We start from the raw sequence: 24,240 nt of genomic DNA, 5'->3' as shown, positions 1-24,240 counted from the left end.
CTTTTTGAGATTATGGTTATCAATTTTTCAAAAATGTTTCATCTTATGTCCCTAGTCCCGCTGACCCCTAGAAACTGTGTTTACAAAGAAAAGCAATCTGAAGCTCTACTAACCAGAAAGGAATCAGTAGGCGTCAAAAGAACAGCATGGAAGCATCTCAGAGAAAAGCACAAAATAGAAATGAAAACCTAAAAAGCTATACAAAGAAAACCTTACAGGATAAATAAAATTAAAACAGAAGAAACAATGAGTATAATTTCTTAACCCAGTGGTTATCAGACCTTTAATAGACCTGTATTCTAAATTTTCACATTTCTCCCCAAGCATGTTTTCACAGTAACTAATCCCATCCCTTAGAATCTGAGTAGTCTCTAGAGGCTCCACAGCTATTTCTAACTTTATCATAAGAGAAGCTAAAATTTGTCCATTACTTACTATAGCCAGTACTGTGTTAAGTGCTTTACATGTATCATATCCTTAAAACAACCCTAATGAAAACTAATGAAGAGAAGGCTATGCCAGGCCAGAGGATCCACACCTGAAAAAGCAGTGATATAAAACCAACAAAGAAACATGCCTTGAGAAACAAAAGTGGAACGTGAGGATGAAGAGGTAAGAAAGGAGCTAAATGCTAACAAGTTTTACATTCTAGGCTGAAAAGTCAAATTCCTGTGAAAGCTGTAGATTTACTGAAATGCCGTAATCACCGGAGCCATATGATTATATTATATTTTCGAAATATCACGATCAACCACCTAGAAAATTCCTGGGGACAGACTGGAGGCAGGGATAACAGTTGGAGGCTAATGTACTCATCTAAGAGCTCAGTGACCCAAACCTGCCCTAGCAGTGGCAATGAGAATAGAAAGGAGGGGAAGAATGAATGGAGGGAAAATGAATGTGGATTCAAGACCTGTTAGGAAGATAAAGCTCAGAGATTATAGCAACACCAGAATCCTTAAGGGCATGATCCGTGTGCTGGCACAGAGTAGACCATATGTGTCTGTTGTCTGGAACGTAGAAAATTACTACAGAAGTCAAGAATGACTCCCAAGAATCTAGACATACATGACTAAACTGAAGTACCAGTCATCAGCACAGAAGAAAAGAATACTTAAGGAAAGTTTAAATATGATTTTTGAAAAAGCCAGACTTGAAGCATATTCATTTCCAGTAAAGAATCAGAATATCATGGGCACCTGGGTGGCTCAGTCGGTTAAGCGTCCGACTTCAGCTCTCAGCTCAGGTCATGATCTCGCAGTCCATGAGTTCAAGCCCCACGTCAGGCCCTGTGCTGACAGCTCGGAGCCTGGAGCCTGCTTCAGATTCTGTGTCTCCCTCTCTTTTGGCCCCTCCCCCGCTTATGCTCTGTCTCTCTCATTCTCAAAAATGAATAAATGTTAAAAAAATTTTTTTAAAAAGAATCAGAACATCATGTATTTTTATAAATATTCCTAATAACAACTCCATGAGGTAGATATTTTTATCCCTATTTGCAAAGGTGGAAAGTGAACGCAGAGGGCTTCTGTACTTGTTCATGTCCATACCGTGCCCATTTATTAACAGCAAATGCTGCAGCTGCCATTTAAACCCAGAGCCCAAGGTCTTTCCATCACACCATACTGCAGGAGAATAGCATTAACATTTATGAAAATTAAACTGGCTGTGATTTATGATCCTGAATGGACTAACAAAACAGACTAAAACCATGTCCAAGTCTATAGGATATGAGCTGGTCCAAAGTACTCTGATTAGGAATGCAAAAGTACTATCACAAAAACAAAGATATGGTTTAGAAGAGGCAAGGTAATAATTCAGAGATGCCTCTAGGGTTTCAAATCAAGACAACTAATACAGTGTAAAATATTTACCATATAATGAAGGTAGAACCAGACTGGAAAATAAGTTCAGTTTTCTGATAGATTGATTTCTAGGTGATAACAAAATACCCAATAGAAATACAAGACTGGAGATGAAAAAAAAAAAATCAGTAATTCATTATTTGATAAATACTTATTGACTGCTTACTATGTATCAGATACTGTCCCTAAGATACTAGGGATAGAAATGAAATTTTCTCGGGGCGTCTGGGTGGCTCAGTCAGGTAAGCATCCGACTTTGGCTCAAGTCATGATCTCGCAGTCCGTGAGTTCGAGCCCTACATCGGGCTCTGTGCTGACAGCTCAGAGCCTGGAGCCTGTTTCAGATTCTGTGTCTCCCTCTCTCTCTGACCCTCCCCCATTCATGCTCTGTCTCTGTCTTAAAAATAAATAAACATTAAAAAAAAATAGAAATGAAATTTTCTCATCCTGTGGAGTTTGTATTTTATACAGGGAACAATTAATTAATGTCAAGTGGTTGAATACCATAAAGAAAAATAAAATGGAACAAGGAAACAGAATGAGAGGGTAGAAATGGATTTTTTTTATAGAAAGTAATTAGGGAAAGCTTCTCTTCGAAACTCATTTGAACACAGTCTTAAAGGATGTAATGGACATCAAGATCTTCAAATATTGGGGAGGAAGGCATTGCAAGCAAAAAAGACAGCACAATACAGAGACAGAGGCAGGGAAGAGCTCAGAGTGTTCTGACCCAAGAGGCTTAGAATGATAGAGTCTGGAGATCAAAATCATATCAGAGACACAGGAAGGGGCCTAAATGTAGGCCACAATAAGGAATTTGCACTTCCCTGTAAGTTGATGGGAAGCTACTGGAGGGTTCTGAGCAAGTAAATGACATTATCTAAGATTTTTAAAAGATCACTGACTTTTTTGTATAAGAATTGACTGTAGGGGGCAATTGTGCAGCCCAACTAGAAGGCTCATGCCATAGTCTATGAGAGAGATATCAATGACTGGACTAGTAAGATAATAATGGTAAGGAAAGGAGAAGTGACTAAAGTAGAGCCAAAGATCTTACTGACAGAATGGATGTGGAATGTGAAAAAAGAAGAATCAATGATGACTCCTAGCTAGACATTAGAGATGAGTGACAGGAATATCGATGGTGCCATCTACTGAAACAGGCAAGAATGAAGAAAAGAGAAGGTTTAGGTAAGAAAACCAAGAACCATTTACCTCAATAGCCCATATTAAAGATAAAGAAACTGATGCACAGAACATCTAAGCAACTAGCCCAAGGTCACTGCTGGTAAGCAGCAAAGTTAGGAATTGAATTCAAGCAGTATAGTTCCAAGGTCTGAATTCTTAAAAATTTTTTTTTAACGTTTATTTATTTTTGAGACAGAGAGAGACAGAGCATGAACAGGGGAGGGTCAGAGAGAGGGAGACACAGAATCTGAAACAGACTCCAGGCTCTGAGCTGTCAGCACAGAGCCCGACGCGGGGCTCAAACTCACAGACCCTGAGATGGTGACCTGAGCTGAAGTCGGACACTTAACCGACTGAGCCACCCAGGCGCCCCCAAGGTCTGAATTCTTAATGCTAAGTTAAATTGTCTAGTAAGACTGCAAGAAGAAAAATGTCAAAAGAATTTCTAGAACTGAGCCTAAAGTTTGGTTCAACATTTGAAGGTCACAAAAGGAAAAGCCAGAAAGACTAAAATGGAGCTAAGCAGCAAATTAGAAAAAGTTTGGTGTCCTGGAAACCAACTGAATAAAGTATATCAAAGACGAAAACTAAGAGATCAACAAAGAGACTAGGAATTGACCATTAGATTTGGCAAGATGGAAGTCACTAGGGACTTTGAAATAAAAGCTCGATAGAATAAGTTATCGTTGTAATTCAACAGTTGAACTGAGCAAGAAACACAACATCCAAAATAAGATTAATTTATTCAATAAATGTTTGCTGAATGTTTTATTAGTGCAGACAGTGGCCTACATGCTTGGGATACAGTACTGAGCAAACCAAAAATCTCTGTCCTCTTAGAGCTCACATTCTAACAATACATTTCAGCATTTCTTCCAGGAAAAAGCTATGACCAGTATTTTGCCTCTTTGTATAAAATGTTACATTACATAAGTCAGATAGTGAATTTCTGATTCACCATTTCAGTTTATAAATAAAGCTAAAGACAGTTAATTTTGAAAAAGTACAAATACAACATTAAGTTATATTAAATCAAGTGAGTTAGTAGGACTGCTTTAATGTCACATACTCATTGATGGACAAAGAAGAAGGAATGTTGTTAAATTTATTCTACACACAGTATTCTACATATCATACTAGTAAAAAAGTTAACATGGGAGTCTAAAGGACTCTTTCCAAGAATTACTTACTGGGAGTCTCTGACAGGTCTCCTTAGGTAGCCTTTCATGATAGTTTGATATATGGATCATGTGGAGCAAATTAATCCAAATACAGAACCGGACTAACTTTAAAAAGTAAGCTTCCCCAGGGGTGCCTGGGTGGTTTGGTCGGTTGGGCAGCCAACTCTTGATTTCGGCTCAGTTCACGATCCCGTGATTATGCGATGGAGTCCCACAGTGGAGCTCCGTGCGGACACTGGAGACTGCTTACGATTCTCTTTCTCTCTCTCTCTCTCTCTCTCTCTCTCTCTCTCCCTCTCCCTCTCTCTCTCTCTCTCTCTCTCTCCCCCCTCCCCAACCCACCCCTCTCCCCCGCACACATTCTCTCTCTCTGTAAAATATAATTAAAAAAAAAAGTAAGCTTTCCTGGAGCAAAGGAATGTTCCTACACTCAAGAAGCTTACTATCTAGTAAGCTCAAGTGAGACATTCTCAATTGAACATTAGGCACCTAATATGTTGCAACTAATAAAATAATTAAGAAACATAGTACAGAATATAACTATCTTTAATACTAAATAATTTGGTGAAGACAGAAAGCATTGCAGGAGTTTGGAAAAGGGCAAAGATTCCAGTAGGCTAAAAGAGAGGTTCTCAGCTGGGAGCTATTTTGTGCCCCCAGGGGACATTTAGTAATGTCAAAACTTTTAAAATCATGTGTGGGGGAGGGGGGGACGGCGGGTAGGCGCACTGGTCTCTACTGGGTAGAGGTCAGGCATGCTGCTAAACATCCTCCATTGCACAGGATAGGCTTCCCTACATTGCACAGGATAGGCTTGCAAAAGAAAGACATTTATCTGGTCCAAAATGTCAAGTATCACTAAGAAACTTTAGGCTAGAGTAATCAGGAAATGATTGAAAAACGAGTTGGACCCAGAGCTGGCCTTTAATCATGAGCACGTGCAGCAATTTGGAAGCCATAATAATACAAGTGAAAGTATAAAGGCTGACAGAGCCTGTGTTTGAATTGGGTGGTAAAGGTACTGGGAAAGAGTTTGACTTTAAGAAATTTGTTTAACCCCAATATAAACGTGTGTTCAAAAAGTCAGTAGGATATAAAAGTGAATGTAGTTGAAAACTAGATTATATACAGCCATGAAAACTAGATAAAAGTTCTGGAAACCAAAGAAGCAGATATTAAGAAATTGTTTCAGGAGTTAAGCATCTGACTCTTGATTGAGGTCATGATCTCAAGGTTTGTGAGTTCAAGCCCTCCTTCAGGCTCCGCTTTGACAGCACGGAGCCTGCTTGGGATTCTCTCTCTCTCCCTCCCTACCCTTCCCCCATCTCTCTCTCTCTGTCAAAATAAATAAACTTAAAAAAAATTATTTTGAACATTTGCCCTAGAAATTACTGTAATGTTATAAAACTGCTTGAGAGCAGCAACCATGTCTTATTCACCACTCTCTTATGTCACCGAGGCAGTGTCCTGTAAATACAGATCTTCCTAGACTTATGAGGGGTTAGCTCTCAACCCACAGCAAGCTGAAAATATCCTAAGTCAAAAATGCATTTAATATACCTAACCTACCAAACATCACAGCTTAGCTTAGCCTACCTTAAATGTACTCAGAAAACTTGCATTAGCCTACAGTTGGGCAAAATCATGTAATACAAAGCCTATTTTATAGTAAAATGTTGACTATCTCACGTAATTTATTGCATACTGTACTGAAAGTGAAAAACAGAGTGGTTGTAAGGATGCAGAATGGTTCTAAGTATACGGGGAGTTTACCCTCACGGTTGCACGGCTAACGGGGAGCTGCAGATGGGAGCCACTGCCTCGCATCACGAGAGGGGATCATACCAACTGCATCTGGCTCTCCCGGGAAAAGATCCAAATTCAAAATTCAAAATACAGTTTCTACTGAATGCATATCGCTATCACACCATCCTAAATTTGAAAATCGTTAAGTTGAACTACTGTGAGTCAGGGATCTGTGTGCTAAGTGCCTACTGAATTAAACGCGATTTTCCAATTATTTATTAAGTATTATTGGCTATCTCTAAAGTTCCACCCACTGCTGATTTAGGACATTCATTGAAACTGGAACCAAAAAGAGCTATCATTTGGTAGGTGACTACTATAGAAAGGCACCGTAGTAGACCCTCTACGCATATTATTTCATTGATCACAAAAATAATGTGTTTTTCCACTCTTTAAAGATGAGCACCCTGGGACTCAGAGAGCTTAAGTGACTTGCCTATGATTTCACTACAAGCTAGGCAGTGGCCAAGTGAACTCCTTTCTAGTCTTAACCCAAACCTCCAAGACTCAGTGACATACTCTAAGGAAGAGTTAAAAAGCAAAATTCAACACCTACCTTTTGTAGCTAAATTATACTAAAAAATAAAAAGCAAGTCTAAAAGGGTGTCCTTATATTTCTTTACTACGGTAGTTAGTCATGGTATATGGCTTGCTTTCATTCCACACTTATATGCCAAACTGGTTCCTAAGTGCATTCAAATCACCCCAAAATTCTTCTCCAGGAAACTCAAAGTCCTGTAATTATTACCCTCAGACCAGAAACAAACAAAAAACTAACCTGTTGAGTCGGTAGGATCAGGACCTAAGACCAACGATTCAGAAAACAGAAAAACAAAACAAAAAAGGCATTTCAAAATCAAAACGAATTAACATTCTCAGATTTAAGGTTCTCTTCCACGTCTCTTAAAGTACTGAGAGCCAGGCTAAAAAATACAGCACAGTGGTTCCGGTCCTAAATTCGGTTCCAGTCGTTTCCAAGCATTCCATTTGCATCTCTCCTAACATTTTTGAGAATCAACCCTGCACCAGAAGCTCTCTCCTCTCTCTACAGTCAACAAAAATGTTTTTTAAATCCCCTAAGGAAACTAACCCAAAACATTCTCCTATTCCAAACGTTTAACATTTGTCCAGGGAAAACACTTTATTGGAGGACTTATCATCCTACCCTAGGTGACATATTGCTCGGCTCTCAAACTCTCTTCTTCCAGAAGCACTGTCCCAGCACCAGATGCTACACCAGCTGTTCCTCCGAGGCCCTCGACATCAGAAGCAGTTCTTTTGAAACCCACAGTGCTAGTCCAAGGCCCATTTCGCAGGCTCTCTGAGTCCCATTTCTTTCAAAGAGGGTGAGCCAAGCCCCCAACCTCCTCCAAACTCTTTAAGAAGGAGCTTCGGGAAAGGAGAAGCACTCAGCCCCGGCCAGCGGGTCAGGGGCGCCCGCACACAGCAGGCAGGGTGGGCTTGCACTCCGGCGCGGGGCGGACAGGGAGCGGCAAAAGCACTTACCAACATCCTGATCGAAGGGATTGGTGGCAAAGAGAGGCATCTCAGCTGCGTGCCCCGGCGTCCGCAGGGACTCCCCCTCGACACCACGGGAGTCGGGGAGCGACCTCGGAAGGAAGACTCCTCAGGCAAAAACAGCAACACAGACGGACTCCACGGGCTTGGGGACAGCTCCACCTCTCACCGACCCCCAGCAACCGCGGCAGCGGCGGCGGCGGCGGCGGCGGCAACAGCGGAGGCGCAGGCAAGGCCCCCGCCGCGCGGAGCCTGTCGGGAACCTAGGCGACCTCGGCGCTGCCTGCTCAGGACCTGCCCGGAACCTGCCCCGCCAAATCAGGCCCCACCAAAGAATCCCCTCTCCCGGACCCCCACTTTCGATCGGTCGTGCGCGAGAGTAGGAATAATGCCTGTGTTTTCTGCTTTTGCTTTGGCCAGGAGTCTCCGGAGGACGGGGTCCTCCAGGCGCGCCGAAGACGACTACCGAGCCCAGGCGTGAATCAGAGACCGAGAAAGAAAAAGGGTCGCGTGAGGATTGAGCCAGACCCCGTGCCCGGCCCTGGCTCAGTCAGTTGTCATGATTTTATAGTCCCTCTTGAGGGGGGACGGAAACTCCTTCGTTGGGGGTCAGCTAAGTCACAAAGCCGTGAGTTCAGTTCGCTGCCCGAGGTGACCAGAAACTTGCTTGGATGAAGTCATGTGAGCTGAACCGATTGGCCCGAATCCTCAAAGAGGGGAGTGTCAGGGCGCGCGGCTCCCTCGGAGAGGCTGAGGTAACGCTGGCACCTTCCCGAGAGTCCCCGGACGCCTGGCTTCTGAGTCTCTGTGGAAAGCACTTCTAGCTGGGCGTTGGCGCGCCTGACGAACTGTGCAGTCACTGAGCAGTTGTGGCGATTGGAAAATCAGTTTCACGCCCCAGGAATGTCTGCGAGAGCCGTCCCCGCCCCGCTTCCCAGACCCAGCCAAAAAAAAAAAAAAAAAAAAATCCAAACCAAAACCAACTGAGAAATGGGGCTAGAAATTGATGAGGGATTCCTAGCACCTCAGAATGTTGACTTGGTAACTTTATTTTTAAGTCTTTAACAAATTGTGTTTATGTCACGTAGAAATTTTAAGCAGCTTCCGGGGGGTTTTGTGTCCCACTTGGAACCAACTTAAAGAGCAGCTTGCGCATAAATTGGAATTCTGTGAATCGTACCGTCGGTTAGAGCCCTTAACACACGTAGCGTGTAAACAAATATTTCCAACTTGTCGGCGACGGGATCACTATGCAAGGCGGGCTTACAAAAATCCGTGGCGAATGAAATCTCACTGCTGAAAGTGAAAAACGCAAATTCAAGTAGCGTCCGGATACCTTGCGCCCATTCAGACAAGGACTGAAGGCTAAATTAATACAGTCTTCCTAAAGGAACTGTTTGAAAGGATGTTACAAAAGTAGGAACACCTTTGGACCCAGCAATTCTACTTTTTGGAATTTATCCTGCAGACAGTCTTGAAGGACACGAACAACGGTGTGCGTGGCAACGTGGCTTCTGATATCAAAGCGTCGTTCACCACTAAAATGCCCAATATAAACTACATCACCTCCTGGTGCTTCAATTTTATTTTCTCATCTGTGAGAAGCAGGAACAATCATAGGGTTGTGAGCATGGAATGGATGAATACAAACCAAACCCTTAGGTGCCTAGCATGTAGTAAGCACTAAATAAACGTAAGTAATCATTATAATTAATATTGGTCAAGCAAATCATAGTACACACGATGTAGAAACTCCGCAGCCGTCCGAGGTGATGATGTAGATGTGTATTTACGTACAAAGACATCCAGATACATAAGTTCTTTTTTAAATTTTTTTTTTTTTATGTTTTATTTATTTTTGAGACAGAGAGAGACAGAGCATGAGCAGGGGAGGGGTAGAGAGAGAGGGAGACACAGAATCCGAAACAGGCTCCAGGCTCTGAGCTGCCAGCACAGAGCCCGACGCGGGGCTCGAACTCACGGACAGTAAGATCATGACCTGAGCCGAAGTCAGACGCTTAACCGACTGAGCCACCCAGGCGCCCCCAGATACATAAGTTCTTAAAAGCGGGTTACAAAAACGCGTAAAATTACAGAATACGCCCAATTTTTAAAGCCTGAAATACATGAGACTATTATGACAGGGCTGTCTCTGAGTGGTAAGATTTGAGATGATATTTTCTTCTTTGTGCATGTTATGTTTTCCAAATATTTTCACGATGAGCCTCTATTTCTTTCAGAAGCAGAAAAAGAGTTAAAACACAACAGTGTAAAAAATGTAGCATATTACTAATACCACTTCTTAACATCTTGAGGAGCCAGTACCGAAAGCTTGTTTGTGTTTCATGATGGCAAGTATAAAACTATTCTAAAACATCACTATTGATAGGAAAAGCAGAACATTCTCTCTAAAACCGGTTCTTGGTGACTAATCTGATAGAATCAAGTGACAGCTTGTCCATCTTAAGGTCCTGAGCAGTGTCTGGGGCACATTACCATAATCGCCCTGCATCAAAGCCAAATATTTATAAAAATGCGTTTGGACGTGCTTTGTGCTGCAATAAGGAGACTGAGTTGCCGTGTTGCTGGCAACAAGCTAGTGATCAAATTGTGCGAGCCTTGATCATCAGTATGTGAAAGCACTGGGAATAGTGAAGGAATTAGTCTTGATACCATTATCCTTATCTTCCGACCTAAAAGAATTCCTTCAGCTATTTGGGACCTTTATAATTTATATGCTATAAATAATAGACATTTTTAAATGTAGAAATTTTAATATTGTCATGTTTAACATAAAAGTCAAATATAAAAAGTTAAATGGGTTTGTATTTTGAGGTTAGCTTTCTGTTATTATCCCTTAAAACATTGAAACTGCAGGAGTTGGCACTTTTAAGATTACCAAAATTTTTAAAATCTAGAAATTACATATAATTTCTATAGTACATGGGTTTAATAAATTCTGTGGTTAATTTTAAAATATTAGTTCCTTTTCTTTTTGGTGTGACATTGAAAATTCTTCTACAGTAAAAAATGATAGCAGTGTGCAAATGGAGTTGTTCCAGGGGATATCTATAATTTTAAAGTTTAGGAAAAGAAATATCCCAGGAAGATTATTCACACTAGTTCACACCCTCATCATCTCTTAGATGAATTATTACATCCACCTCCTATGTTTTTCTACTTTCTTACTGTTATGGATTGATTTGCATCCCACCCAAATTCATGTTAAAGCCCTACCCCGAAATGTGATGACATTTGGAGATGAAGCCTTTGGTAGATAATTCAGTAATTAGGTTTAGATGAGGTCCTGAGGGTGGGGCCCTCATGATGGGATTAGTGCCCTATGAGCAGGGGGAGGGGCAGAGAGAGGGGGAGACGCAGAATGGGAAGCAGACTCCAGGCTCTGAGCTGTCAGCACAGAACCTGACACAGGGCTCAAACTCATGAGCCATGAGTGAGATCGTGACCTGAGCCAAAGTCAGATGCTTAACCGACTGAGCCACCCAGGTGCCCGAAACCCAATTCTTGATGGAAGGTCTATTTAAGAATTCAGGGACTATATTTGAAAGCTACCACAATAGTGTAACATTTTACTTGTTTGTATAGCTTTCGTCTGTGACTTACTTATCTCTACATTTCCATGGTAGGTGTCCCATAAATACATGTTAAATATGCTAAAGAAATAAAATTTGTCATGATTAAAGTAGCATATTTCCAATGGTATACTCATCAGCCATGAGGGAGTAACAGGATGTGGACTAGTCTTTTTACCATAACCAAACAGAACACTGAATAAAATATATGAAACAATTGATTTCAAACATGAGACAACAGACTATAATCCCAAGGAGAAAGGGAACATGCAATTGGGAAAAGGGAGCCCTGCAATTGCTACAGCTTTCTGCCTAGAGTCAGTTTCTGGACTATGCTATAGGAAGGGGAACCCAAAAGGAACCAAATAGTCTTATTGTATTAAAGAGAGAAAAATCCGAGTTTAGGTAGGCTAAGGGGCTAGAGTTTGGAGGACAGAATACTAGGAGGGTACTATGTAGAAAAAGAGCTCTAGAAATCTGCACAGGAGTCCCCTTGAGATTATGGTTGAATGCTAATCTAGTCATGGGTCAGGTAGAGCTCTACAAGTCTAGCTGTATGCTGGAACTTTCAAGGAAAAAGCTATTTCCAGGGAACCAAAATCTGAAAAATCCCAAGAGTTTGTACAAGTATGGGAAGCATTTGGGTTCTCAAAGTCTGAAGAAACCCAATTGAATATATTGAGTATTTAATAGATAACCACAAAAAAGTAATGTCTTAGTAATGGGTAGTAGCCTAAAAGAAAAGGCTACTCTTTATCTGCTCCAAAAAAGCTTAAATGGTACTTCTTGAAAAGATCAAGACATGACCTAAATGAAGGATAAAACAAAGTATGAAATTGAAAGGAATGCTCCCCCCCCCCTTCTAAAATACAACATTCAAATATATAAAATGGCTAGACTCCAAGAAAACCTACTGGACACATGAAGGCCCAGTCAAATGTGACTAATAACCAGTAGGGGCAATCAGTCCATAGAAACAGATCCAGAAATTAAATAGACAATTGAACTAACACATGGAAATGTTTAAAGAACTATTATAACTATGGTCAATAAACTTAATGATTTAAAAACAGATGAACATAATGAGAGAAAATAAAAGTTATCAGATATCAAAAAGAAGCCAATGGAAATTCTACAAAAATATAATACCAAGATGAAACTCAGGATTAACAGATTAGACACTGCAGAAGAAAAGATACAGAAATTTAAAGACAGATCAACAGAAAGGTTACAAATTGAAGTACATAGAAGAAAAAGACAAAAAAATATTAACAGAACCTCAATATGAAAGTATATGAAAATATGAAAGTATTATATGAAAGTACAATGTGTATAGTCTCATAGCAAGTAAGAAAAAGGGGGAAATTTTTTCAAATGTCCAATTTTCCTCTAAATTAATGAAAATTTTATCTCCACAGATCTGAGAATATGAGTGAATCCCAATCATAACTAACAATAATAAAAAATGATACCAAGGTACAACATGATCAAATTAGTGAAAATCAGTGATAAAGAGAAAATCTTAAAAGTGTGTGGAAAACAAAAAGACATAAAAAGGAATAAAAAAATTATAGTAGACTTCTAATCAAACCATGCAAGATAAAAAAAAAAAAAATACAGTGGAACAGTACCTTTAAAGTCCTGAAATTTAAAATTGTCAACCTAGAATTCTGTCAACAAAAATGTTTTTCAAAAATGAAGGTGAAATAAATACTTACATTAAAAAACATCACCAGCAAACCTACACAATGAAAAGTGTTAAAACATACAAATGAAAATAATTTTAGGCAAAAGGAGTATGGTATCTATGATCTAAATCTTCATAGAACATCAGAATGGTCATGTGTGAATAAATATAAAGGATATTTCTACTTTTTAAAAATTTCTTTGAAAACAAAAATATCAACTGTATATTTTGGAGTCGATAACACAGGTAGAAATAAAATAAATGAAAATAGCGCAAAGGATGGCAGGAGGAAAATAGAAATGTAGTGTTGAAAGAGTCCTTATGTTACATATAAAGTGGTATAAATATTATTTGAAAAGAGATTGTGAAAAGTTAAAAACACATACCTTGGGGGCGGGGGGAAGCACCTGGCCAGCTCATTCAGTTAAGCGTCCAACTTTGCTCAGGTCATGATCTTGCAGTTCATGAGTTCAAGCCCTGCGTTGGGGTCTGTGCAGACAGCCCAGATTCTGTGTCTCCCTCTCTTTCTGACCTTCCCCTGCTCACACTCTTCTCTCTTTCTCTCTCTCTCTCTCAAAAATAAATAAAAAACATTAAAATATACCTTAAGTCCTAGAGCCATAGCCCCCCCCCCAGAGAAAATCAAAAGAATATAGACAATGATAGAAATAAATGAAAAATTTTTAATTCAAATAATTTTTTAAAAGGCAGTCAAGGAAGGGAAAAAAACCCAAATGGGACAAATAGAAAACAAATAGTTTAAATCCAACCATATAAATAACTACACTAAATATAAAAGATCAAAATGTTCCAATTAAAATATAGAAATTGTCAGAGTGGATTTAAAAAAAAGCAAGATCCAACTATATGATGTATGATATAAGAAACTTGCTTTAAAAATAAAGACAAAGGTAGGTTAAAAGTAAATGAATGGAAAATGATGTATTTTGAAAATACTAAAGAAATCTCTGGTTGTATTAATATCTGACCAAATAAACTGAAAACCAGAAACTTCCAGGGATAATGAATGACATTTCATAGGGATGAAGGGATCGGTTAACCAAGAAGACATAATTGTATTAAATATGTATCAACATAATGACAGAATTTGGGGAAAAAAAGGAAACAAAACTTACAAAACTGAAAGGAAAAATAGATACATCCATAGTATCTGTTGGCTATTTTAACACTCCTCTCAGATAAAGATAGAACAAATAGAAAATTAGTAATTACTTACTCATTAATTACTCAACTTATCAATTAACTTGACCTAAGTGACTTTTATAATGGCCCTGCAAGTCAAGCATTTTTGTCAAGTGGACACTGAACATTAACAATATGCTGGGCCTTAAAATGACTCCATATAATTTAAAAGATAAAATCATACAGATTTTGTTCCTTGACTAAAACAGAATTAATTTAGGATTATAAGACAAAGTTACCTGGAAAATTGCAACTTATGTAAAAATTGACCCATGCAGTTATAAAGAAAAATCAGAAAATATTTTGAACTGGATGAAAGTGAAAACACAACATGTCAAAATTGTGCAATGCAGTTATGTTGTTTAGAGGAATACTTTAAGCATTATATAATAGAAAAGAAAATCCAACATTAATCCCTTAAGGTAAAGAAGAAGTCAAACTAATTAGAAAAAAGGAAATAATAAAGATAAAACCAGGAACCAATGAAATAAAACACAAAGGGAAAATCAATAAAACCAAAACTTAAGCCTCTAAAAAGGTTAATAAAATGGATAAAACTCTACCTAGATCAAAGGATAAAGAGGAAACATGCAAATTACCAGTATACGGATTGAAAGAAGCAACACGACTACATACCCTGTAATTAAAACATCACAGGAATTAAGTGATATTAAATTAAAACACCCATAAAGGAATATTCTTAAACTCTATGCCAATACATTTGAGAACATAGTTTGAATGGAAAAAAACAAAACAAAAAACCCTTGAGAGATACAAACGGGCACAACTGGGTCAAAAAGAAACAGCAAACCTGAAAAGATATATATCAATAATAGAAATTAAATTCTTAAAAACTCACCACTAAAACCTTCAGGCCCATGAATTCAGTAGTTAATCCTAATTCATCAAACTTGTTAGGAAGAAATAATCTCAAATCTATACAAAATCTTTAGAAAATACACATGAAGGACAGTTTCATACTTATTTTATGAGACCAACATTATCCTGATAGCAAAATCAAATGACATATTATAAGAAAACTTCAATATCTTTCATTAACATAATATAATAATTCTTTAAAAATAGAGATTTACATTATTGGAAAAAAAAATAGAGATTTACAGCAATATATAGAAACAAAAATGTATCATTACCAGAGTGTATCCTAGGAATACAAAGTTACTTGAGCTTTTGAAAATCAACAGGGTTCACCATTTTAACAGAATGTAAGAGAAAAACCATATGAGATAATAGACGCAGGAAAATATCTGAGAAAATTCAAAAGCCTTTGTGATAAAAACTCAGCAAAGAGGGCGCCTGGGTGGCTCAATTGGTTAAGCGGCCGACTTCGGCTCAGGTCGTGATCTCACGGTCCGTGAGTTCGAGCCCCGCGTCGGGCTCTGTGCTGACAGCTCAGAGCCTGGAGCCTGTTTCGGATTCTGTGTCTCCCTCTCTCTGACCCTTCCCCGTTCATGCTCTGTCTCTCTCTCTCTCTCAAAAATAAATAAACGTTAAAAAAAAAAATTAAAAAAAAAAAAAACTCAGCAAAGAATAGAAGAAACATTTCTCAACCTGACAAAGGGCCTCTTTGAAAAACTTAGAGCTAACATCTTACCTAATGGTGAAGGAAAATGGTGTTTCTATGATAAACAATACAAGAATATCCATTTCATACTACAGTAAATATTATGGTGGCGTTAGTACTAAAGTCAAGAAAAAAATAAAAAGAATATAGATCTCAGACTTCACCTCTGGTCTAGATGGAGTAACACAGGCTAGATTTATCTTCCTGCCTGAAACAACCGAACTGGACAAAATGTATGAACAACAGTTCTTATGACACTGGACATCAAACAACAAAGGGCAATGATCAGTGGGAGATGGGACACAAATGAAGAAAGCCCTATGATTGCCCTAGCTTACTAGACTGATTTTTCAAGGCCATCACATACAGCATTAGTCTTCTTGAGATGAGGAAACAGCTGAGAGGGGCCAAGGCTAAAAAAGTTTGCAAGGAAGAGTACTGGATACATGGCTGGAACACAGAAGATTCCATCATTGGACCAGATAAAATACACCATGTCTAACATTCAGTACAAAATTAACTAGCTGTCCATAAGAAAACTCCTTTAAATATAAGAGTATATCATGGCATATAAAGATATACCATGCTAACACTAATCAAAAGAGAGCTGAGATATCTATATTAATATCAGACAAAGTAGGTTTCAGATCAGAGAATATTACCAGAGATACAGAATGTCATTTTATAATGAAAAAGGGGTTAATAATAGAACATCCCCTCTATGGTTTTGCATATAATAAAAGAATTTCAAAGAACGTAAAACAAAAACTGATGGAACTTCAAGGAAAAACAGACAATTCCACAATTATAGTTGGAAATTACAACTCTCTTGTTCCAACAGTGATAGGACAAGTAGACAGAAAATGGGTAAGGCTGTAAAGACTTGAACAATACTATCAACCAACTTAACCTAATTGAAACTGATCAAACACCACATCCAGCAAGAGCTGAATATTCTTTTCAAGTGCCCATGACATACAAAAAACAAATCTCAATAAATCTGAAAGCATTCAAGTCAAACAAGTATATTCTCTGATTACAATGGAATTGAATTAAAAATAAATAATAGAAGAATACTTAAAAGTCACCAAATATTTGGAAACAAAATAACACCCTTCTAAATAACCATTGGTCAAAGGAGAAATAAAACTGGAAATTAGAAAGTATTTTGAATGTCATGAAAATGAAAACCTATCCAAATTTGTGGAAAGCACTTAAAGCAATACTTAGAGGGATATTTATAATATAGCATTTTTCTAGAAAAGAAGAAAGGTCTCATCAATTATCTCAGCTTTCATTTTAAGAATCTAATAAAAATAGCAAATGAAACCTAAAGTAAGCAGAGAAAGGAAATAATAAACATCAAAGAGGAAAACAATAGGAAAAATAAAACTAAAAACTAGGGTTTTTTTGGAGATAAAACTGATAAAACTATAGTCAGACTGATGAGGAAAATGAAAAGATACAAATTACCAATTTCAGGAGTGAGGGAAATGACCACACTACAGATATTAGGATAATAATGGAATTTTATACCTATAAATTGAGTAACTTAGAGGAAATGACAAATTCCTTCAAAGGCACAGATTACTAAAGCTCAAAAAGAAATAGTTAACTTGAATAGATCTTTTTCTAGTAAAGAAAGGTAATTGCTTGTTAAAAACCTTCAACAAAATTAATTTCAGGCCTACATGAATTCACTGTGGATTACAAAGGAGTATGAGGAAATTGGGAATTGGAGGTTGATAAGCTATTTTCATTATTTTGAGAGTAGTAATAGTTTCATTGATGCACATGTATGTCAATACTTATTGAATTGCACATTTTAAATATGTACAGATATTGTATGTTAATTAGACCTCAATAAAGCAATGAAGATTACCAGAAATGGGGCCCCTGGGTGGCTCAGTGAGTTAAGTGTCTAATCAGCTCAGGTCATGATCTTGTGGTTCGTGAGTTCAAGCCCTGCGCCGGAGTGCGTGCTGACAGCTCAGAGCCTGGAGCCTATTTCAGATTCTGGGTCTCCCTCTATGCCCTTCCCCTGCTTGTGCTCTCTCTCAGTCTCTCTCAAAAAAACAAATAAACATTAAAAAATATTTTTTTAATTACCAGAAATTTATCCTTCATGACAATTTATAGTTTTGATGAAAAGTTTCAGAGTATCATTTAAAATATGAGTGAAGGTAAAAATGTTTGAAAACCAAGGCCTCAACCGATTCTCCAACAACCAGATTGCCCCAGTCTCTCCTTATATATAATTCTGGAACAGCTGCCTCTTCGTTTAACATCTTTTTGAGCAAATTGGACCAATCTGTCTAATGCCATGGTCTATAAATAACGTTTTCACAACAAACCCTAGTTTTATAGTAAATATAAACTCCCTTGATTTATTATACCTCAGCTTGTCATTTCCACTTTTGCCCCATTTCCTATTACAAAGATCATATATTTTCTTTAACCAAATAACTGCCAAAGACTGGGTAACTAGATTAGTAACACTCACCAGCTGGTCTGGGTTTATGGTGATTCTGCTGACTCTATTTGCAGCTGGTGTATACTGAAGGATCTTTGAAAAGATCCTCACTAAGGAATCTGCTCCTCTTCAGCCTTTACCATTCAAAGAATTTTCAGAGGCTTTCATGCCTATTAAAGTAAGACACAGATTTTTTTTTTTTAAATCAGGCACAGACTTTTAAAACAAGTGACTCCAGTTTTGAAGGTAGTTCATTTCTGGGAACTAGAATGTCTAGGGACATTGATAGGAAGAAAAAAAGGCATTTTCGTCCTAAGTTCCCTGTACTATATCTGGGTGTATGTAGAACATGTTCCCCAAAGGAACAATTAAAATACTATTTTTATATTATGTTTAGTCTGACATAATTAATATTTGTAATAGCATATGTGTTTAGTTTCATTTTCATGATCAGTTTTGTCAGGTATGAAATAATTCTTCAGGAATGAAGTTCTCCTGTAAAATAGTAAACCTATTGAACAGAAGGATTTTACTTAAGAAGATTTGACTTTCAGCTGGTGGCCTAGAACCAAGTTTGTACAATTGATTCTACTTTTGAGGAGATTCTAGGTAAGCTCTAGGTAAAAACAACACTGATGCCTCAGTTTTCACATCAAAAAAATCAAATGAACTCCAATATTCCATCCAAGCTACATTGCTCAATTTATCATTTTCTACATTAATTCCTCTGTGTTGAAGAGGTTTCTCATTCTTCACATTTCGGTTCTCATTCTCTTTCTTTGTATTTGCTTTTAACTATCCTTCCATTCATTACTCACTTAGGTAGTGCTTTACAAATACTCTACTCTTGAATCCAACTGCCTTCTTCCCTCTTGTAGCCATTCCTATTGTGATACCTACAAATAGAAAAACTGGTTAAAATTTGAAATTGTTTTTTCTCTTAAATTAAGGATATCACTTCCCATTAATGATATCATTGCCCTTATCCTATTGAAATAACCACACCAAGCCTAGTCAGATTTTATCACTAAATGCTAAAGACATGCATGACAGATCACTAACATCACTAACACTGTCACTAACTCTATCTGATTTTAAGATTTGTTATAAAGCTATGATAATAATTTTAAAAAGCTATGCTAGACAAGATGGCATCGTACTTGTGTAAGGATAGACAAATCTATGGAACTGAATAGACATTTCAGAAATATAACTATACATATATAGACAACACATTTTTGACAAAGGTACAAAGGCAACTCAGTGGAGAAAGGATAGATTCTCAATAAATGGTGCTGAACATTATCAATAAGCAAAAATATGAACTTCAATCTATATCTCACACCATATACAAAAATTAACTCAAAGTAGATTAAAAGCCTAACTGTAGAATTTCAAACTACTAATCTTCCACAACAAAACTACTAATCTTCCACAACAAAACTGCACAAAGTCTCTTGTGACCTTGGGTCAGGCAAAGATTCTTAGATATGACCCCAAAAAACACAACCTATCAAAGAGAAAACTTGGTAAATAGAACCCTGTCAAAATTAAGACTTTGTACTGTTTGAAAGACACTGTTACGAGAATGAAAAGCAAACCATAAATGGGAGAAAATATTAGCCCATCATATATCTGATAAAAGACTTATATCCAGAATCTATAAAGTACTCTCAAAACTTACTGAGAACACAGCTTCACCACTAAGAAAATGGGGAATAGATTTGAAAAGTCTCTAAAGCTAAGAAATATACAATTGAAAAATAAGCATGTGAAAAGAAGCTCAGCATCATTAGTCACTAGGGAAATGAAAAATTAAAACCACAATAAAGGGGCGCCTGGGTGGCTCAGATGGTTGAGCGACCAACTTCGGCTCAAGTTATGATCTCACGGTTCATGAGTTCAAGCCCCGCATCAGTCTTTGTGCTGACCGCTCAGAGCCTGGAGCCTGCTTCTGATTCTGTGTCTCCCTCTCTCTCTCTGCCCCTCCCCCACACGTGCTCTGTCTCTCTCTGCCTCTCAAAAATAAAGAAAACTAATAAAAAAAATTTTAAACCACAATAAAATAGGGATACCAGGGGGGCTCAGTTGGTTGAATGTCTGACTCGATTTCAGCTCAGGTCATGCCCAGGGTCGTGGGATCAAGCCCTGTGTCAAGCTTCACACTGAGCATGAAGCCTGCTTAAGATTCTCTCTCTCTCTCTCTCTCTCTCTCTCTCTCTCTGTCTCCCCCTATTACCCCTCTCCCCTGCTCATGCTCTCTCTCTCTCAAAAAAAAAAATTAAAACAATTTTAAATTAAAGACAAATAAATAAAACCATCTTTAAAAAAACACAGTAAGACAGCACAACACATCTATTAAAGTATGTAAAAATCTAAGACTGACCATACCAAGTATTGGCCAGGATATGGAGAAACTGAAACTCTTAAATATAGCTATTTGGAATGTAAAATAGTACAACCACTTTTGAAAACACTTTAGCAGTTTTCTTAAAAAGTTAGACATACATATGTGAACTGGTCACTCCACTGCTAAGTATATACCTAAGACAAATGAAAATGTATCTCCACAAAAGACTTGTTAAAAGATGTTCATGCCTCTTTATTTGTAACAGGGAAAAAAGAACCAAACATCTAAACATGAACAGATAAATAAATTACGTGGTGAATGGATTAATAAATTGTGGTATATCCATACAGAGGTATACTGCTCAGCAATAAGAGAATGAATTACTGACATACATCACCCGAATCTTAAATTAGGGTTCAGCTACAGAATTTGTGGGACACAGTGCAAAGTGAAAATATAGTCCCTCTTATTCACAAATTATTAAGAATTTCAAAACAGAAAGAAGAGCATTCAATTAAAACAGTGTTAAATCAAGCACCAGGCCCTTTTGAGCACAGGACCCCATGGGACTGCAGAAGCTGCATGCCCATGAAGCTGGACCTGCTCAAAATAATTATTCTGAGTAAAATAAGCCAGACAGAAAAGAGTATATAATGTATGATTTCATTTATAGAAAATTCGTGAAAATGCAAACTAATCTGTAATGAAAGAAAGCTGATCAGTGGTTGCCTAGGGACGATGTGGGGTGTGATAGGAGGGGGGCATTGAAAAAGGAACACAGAGAAACTTTTTGAGATGATGGATATGTTCACTATCTTGTCTGTGATCAAGGTTTCATTGACAATACGTAGGTCAAAGTTTATGAAGTTGTACACTTTAAATACATGGACTATGCTGTATGTCAGTTATATCTCAATAAAGCTACTAAAAATTGCAAAACTAATTGGCCTTTGAAAAGGATTTTAAAAAATAGAGTTCATGATCTCTGATATGCAGTTCTGCTCCCAGACAAAATACATGCAAGCATAAGTTTAGTAAAAACAGAAGACAATATATAATTTACTGCTAAAATGAATGATGCATTATCAACACCAACTGTTTTAGCTGGGAAAGAACAAAGGGTTCAATATAAGTTGAAGTGGTCAGGGAAAGCCACTTGAAAGAACTGGTATTAAATGCAGCCTTGGAGAGTGAATGCAATTTACACAAGGGGAAATAGCACTTTTGTAGGATGAAAAGAATGCAAAATTTGATTAAAGTTTATCCAGATCAGTTTACGGACAATGAATAGACCTGCTTAGTTGGATTACAGTATTTTGGGGACAGATACCTACTAAGAGATAATGTTTGATTGGCTCCCTTGGGCTCAGGTTATGGTAGAGAGCTCTAAAATCAAGCTAAGTCATCAGTTTTTATCCTAAAGGCAAAGACTAATCCAGGGATTGATAATATCAAAGATGTTTTGATAAATCACACAAGGTTGTATGTTAAGTGCTTTTCCAAACCTTCTTTGCTGTCAAGACATCTCACTTTCAATTAGGTTCCCTACCTCAACTTTCTGTTCCCTACCTCAGAATACCTCCACCTCCATTTCCTTCATTCTTGAGAAAGAAGTGTCTTTTCTCTTTTCAAAACCTAATTCCTCCATCTATCTTAATTTCTCATCTCCCCACAGTCAGAGGATCTTGCTTCATAAATAGCCTATTTCGCATAGACCATCTCTCCCTGTTTTCTGGCACCTTCACTTCAGCAAATAAACAAAAATCTTTCCCTGACTCTATTGTGTCTCAAGAAGTCTCCTCAGTCATTCCTGTCTTCATGCTGAAACTGACCACACCAACCTAGTTTTGGCCTTTGTTACTTCCCTCCTAGAAGACGATTGATTTCATCTCCTGCCGCCTAATTCATCTTTTGAAAAGAGGTTTCTTTAACATGATTTTCCTTTTCACAAGTCTTCAGAAGTTCACTGCTGCCTTTTCAAATAGTGTGTTTCTCAACATGTTTCTTCTATTCTTTCTCCTGATATTTTTAAGGTTTAGTCAAAATGTGCAATTCGCTTTTCCTCAGGTTTGTTTTGTCCTGCCTCCATGTTCATGGTGAGCCCTCAGCCTGCAATATACTCTTGCAATTTGTCAGAATCACACTCATTTTTCAAGTATTCAATGGTGGTTTCTTGCACAAAGCCTTTTTGGATCCCCCCCAAACAAGGTATGTTTTCTGACGGCTCTTTAACTCTCGTAGCACTTTGTGACTTATTTTGTCTGTTGATGGACATGTGGATTATTTTCAGTTTGGGGTTACTATGAATAAAGCTGTTATGAACGTTTGTGTCGAAGTCTGTGGGGACCTGTTTTTGTTCTCTTGGTTAAATAACTAGTAATGAGATTGTTGGGTCATATGGTAACCAAGAGTGTGTTGATCTTTTTAAAGAAATTACCAAACTGTTTTCCCAAGTGTTACTCTCTTTACCCACGTATGAGAATGCCAATTGCTCCACATCCTTGTCAACATTTAAAAAGTAGTGATACCTTACTGTGGGTTTGATTTGCATTTCCCTGATGACTAATAAGATTGGGTGTCTTTGTGCATACTATTGTTATTTATATATCTTTTCTGCAAAGAATCTGTTCACATCTTTTGTTCATTTAAAAAAACTCAGTTTATTATTTTTTTAATTTTTAAATGTTTATTTTAGAGAGAGAGAGCACAAACAGGGGAGTGGCGACAGAGAGGAAGACAGAATCCGAAGCAGGCTCCAGAGCTGTCAGCACAGAGCCTGATGTGGGGCTTGAACCCACGAACCACGACATCATGACCTGAGCCAAAGTTGGACGCTCAACCAACGGAGCCACCTGGGTGCCCTGGTTTGTTATTTTTTAATTTTTTTTTTGGAGTTTATTCATTTCGAGAGAGACAGAGAAAGCAAGCAGGGGAGGAGCAGAGAGAGAGAGAGAGAGAGAGAGAGAAAATCCCAAGCAGGCTCTGCACTGTCAGCACAGGGCCCAATGTGGGCTTGAACCCACAAAACGCGTGAGACCATGACCTGAGCCAAAACCAAGAACCAGATGCTTAACTGACTGAGCCACCCAGGCGCCCCTGTTATTTTTTAAAAGTATTTTATTTAGTTATTTTGAGAGAGAGGGAGACAGCACAAGGAGGGGGGGAGGTGCAGACAAAGATGGGGAGAGAGAGAGAATCCCAAGCAGGCTCCATGCTGCCAGCCCAGAGCCCAATGGGGGCTTGATCCTAGGAACCATGAAATCATACCTGAGCTGGGTTGAAGAGTCGGATGCTTAACCAACTGAGTCACCCAGGTGCCCCAAATCAGTTTGTTATATTATTGAGTTGTAAGATTCTTTATATAATTCTTTATATATCAAATATATTTATAAGATTCTTTATATATATATTATTGAGTTGTAAGATTCTTTATATATTATATGTAAAGACTCTTTAGATATTGTGTGTTGTGAAAATCTTCACCTTTTAAATGGTGTCTTTGAAATAACAGAGGTTTTATATTTTGATGACGTGCCATCTGTCTTTTCTTTTCCTTTATGATTACTGCTTTTTTTGTTATTGGATCCAAGAAATCTTTGCCTTCCCCAAGGTCACAATGATTCTTTTTTTTTTTTTTTTAAGTTTTATAGTTTTAGCATTTGTGTCTAGGTCTATGATCCATATCAAATTAATACTTGGCCTATGGTGCGAGACAAGTGTCAGGGTTCATTTTTCCATGTGGCTATCCAGTTAATTCAGCACTATTTGTTGACAAGATACATGTTGACATCTTT

General features: G+C 37.9%; 1 protein-coding gene and 1 long non-coding RNA gene across 4 annotated transcripts in view; one reads left to right on the top strand and one right to left on the bottom strand.

Annotated features, from left to right (window-relative positions):
• The window catches only part of STAM (signal transducing adaptor molecule), a 76,452-nt gene extending 68,690 nt beyond the window's left edge, over nucleotides 1–7,762 (bottom strand). For both annotated transcript variants that reach the window (XM_042991173.1, XM_007081266.2), the window contains exon 1: nucleotides 7,544–7,762. In XM_042991173.1, the coding sequence (XP_042847107.1) occupies nucleotides 7,544–7,583 (40 nt within the window). In that variant the 5' untranslated portion in view covers nucleotides 7,584–7,762. The remainder of the gene's footprint in view (nucleotides 1–7,543) is intronic.
• Nucleotides 7,763–8,043: 281 nt separating this feature from the next.
• LOC107179561 lies at nucleotides 8,044–23,179 on the top strand. Of its 2 annotated transcripts, XR_006219662.1 has the most exons (4): nucleotides 8,044–9,248; nucleotides 18,551–18,705; nucleotides 22,514–22,654; nucleotides 23,142–23,179. It is a non-coding gene; the product is annotated as an uncharacterized LOC107179561 (long non-coding RNA). The 2 variants fall into 2 exon arrangements; XR_001510213.2 differs by lacking the exon at nucleotides 18,551–18,705.
• Nucleotides 23,180–24,240: the final 1,061 nt, after the last annotated feature.

The sequence above is a fragment of the Panthera tigris genome, chromosome B4, assembly GCF_018350195.1.
Source record: "Panthera tigris isolate Pti1 chromosome B4, P.tigris_Pti1_mat1.1, whole genome shotgun sequence".
Lineage (NCBI taxonomy): Eukaryota > Metazoa > Chordata > Mammalia > Carnivora > Felidae > Panthera > Panthera tigris.
The sequence above is the reverse complement of the archived record's forward strand: the minus strand, read 5'-3'. Positions and strand labels throughout refer to the sequence as shown.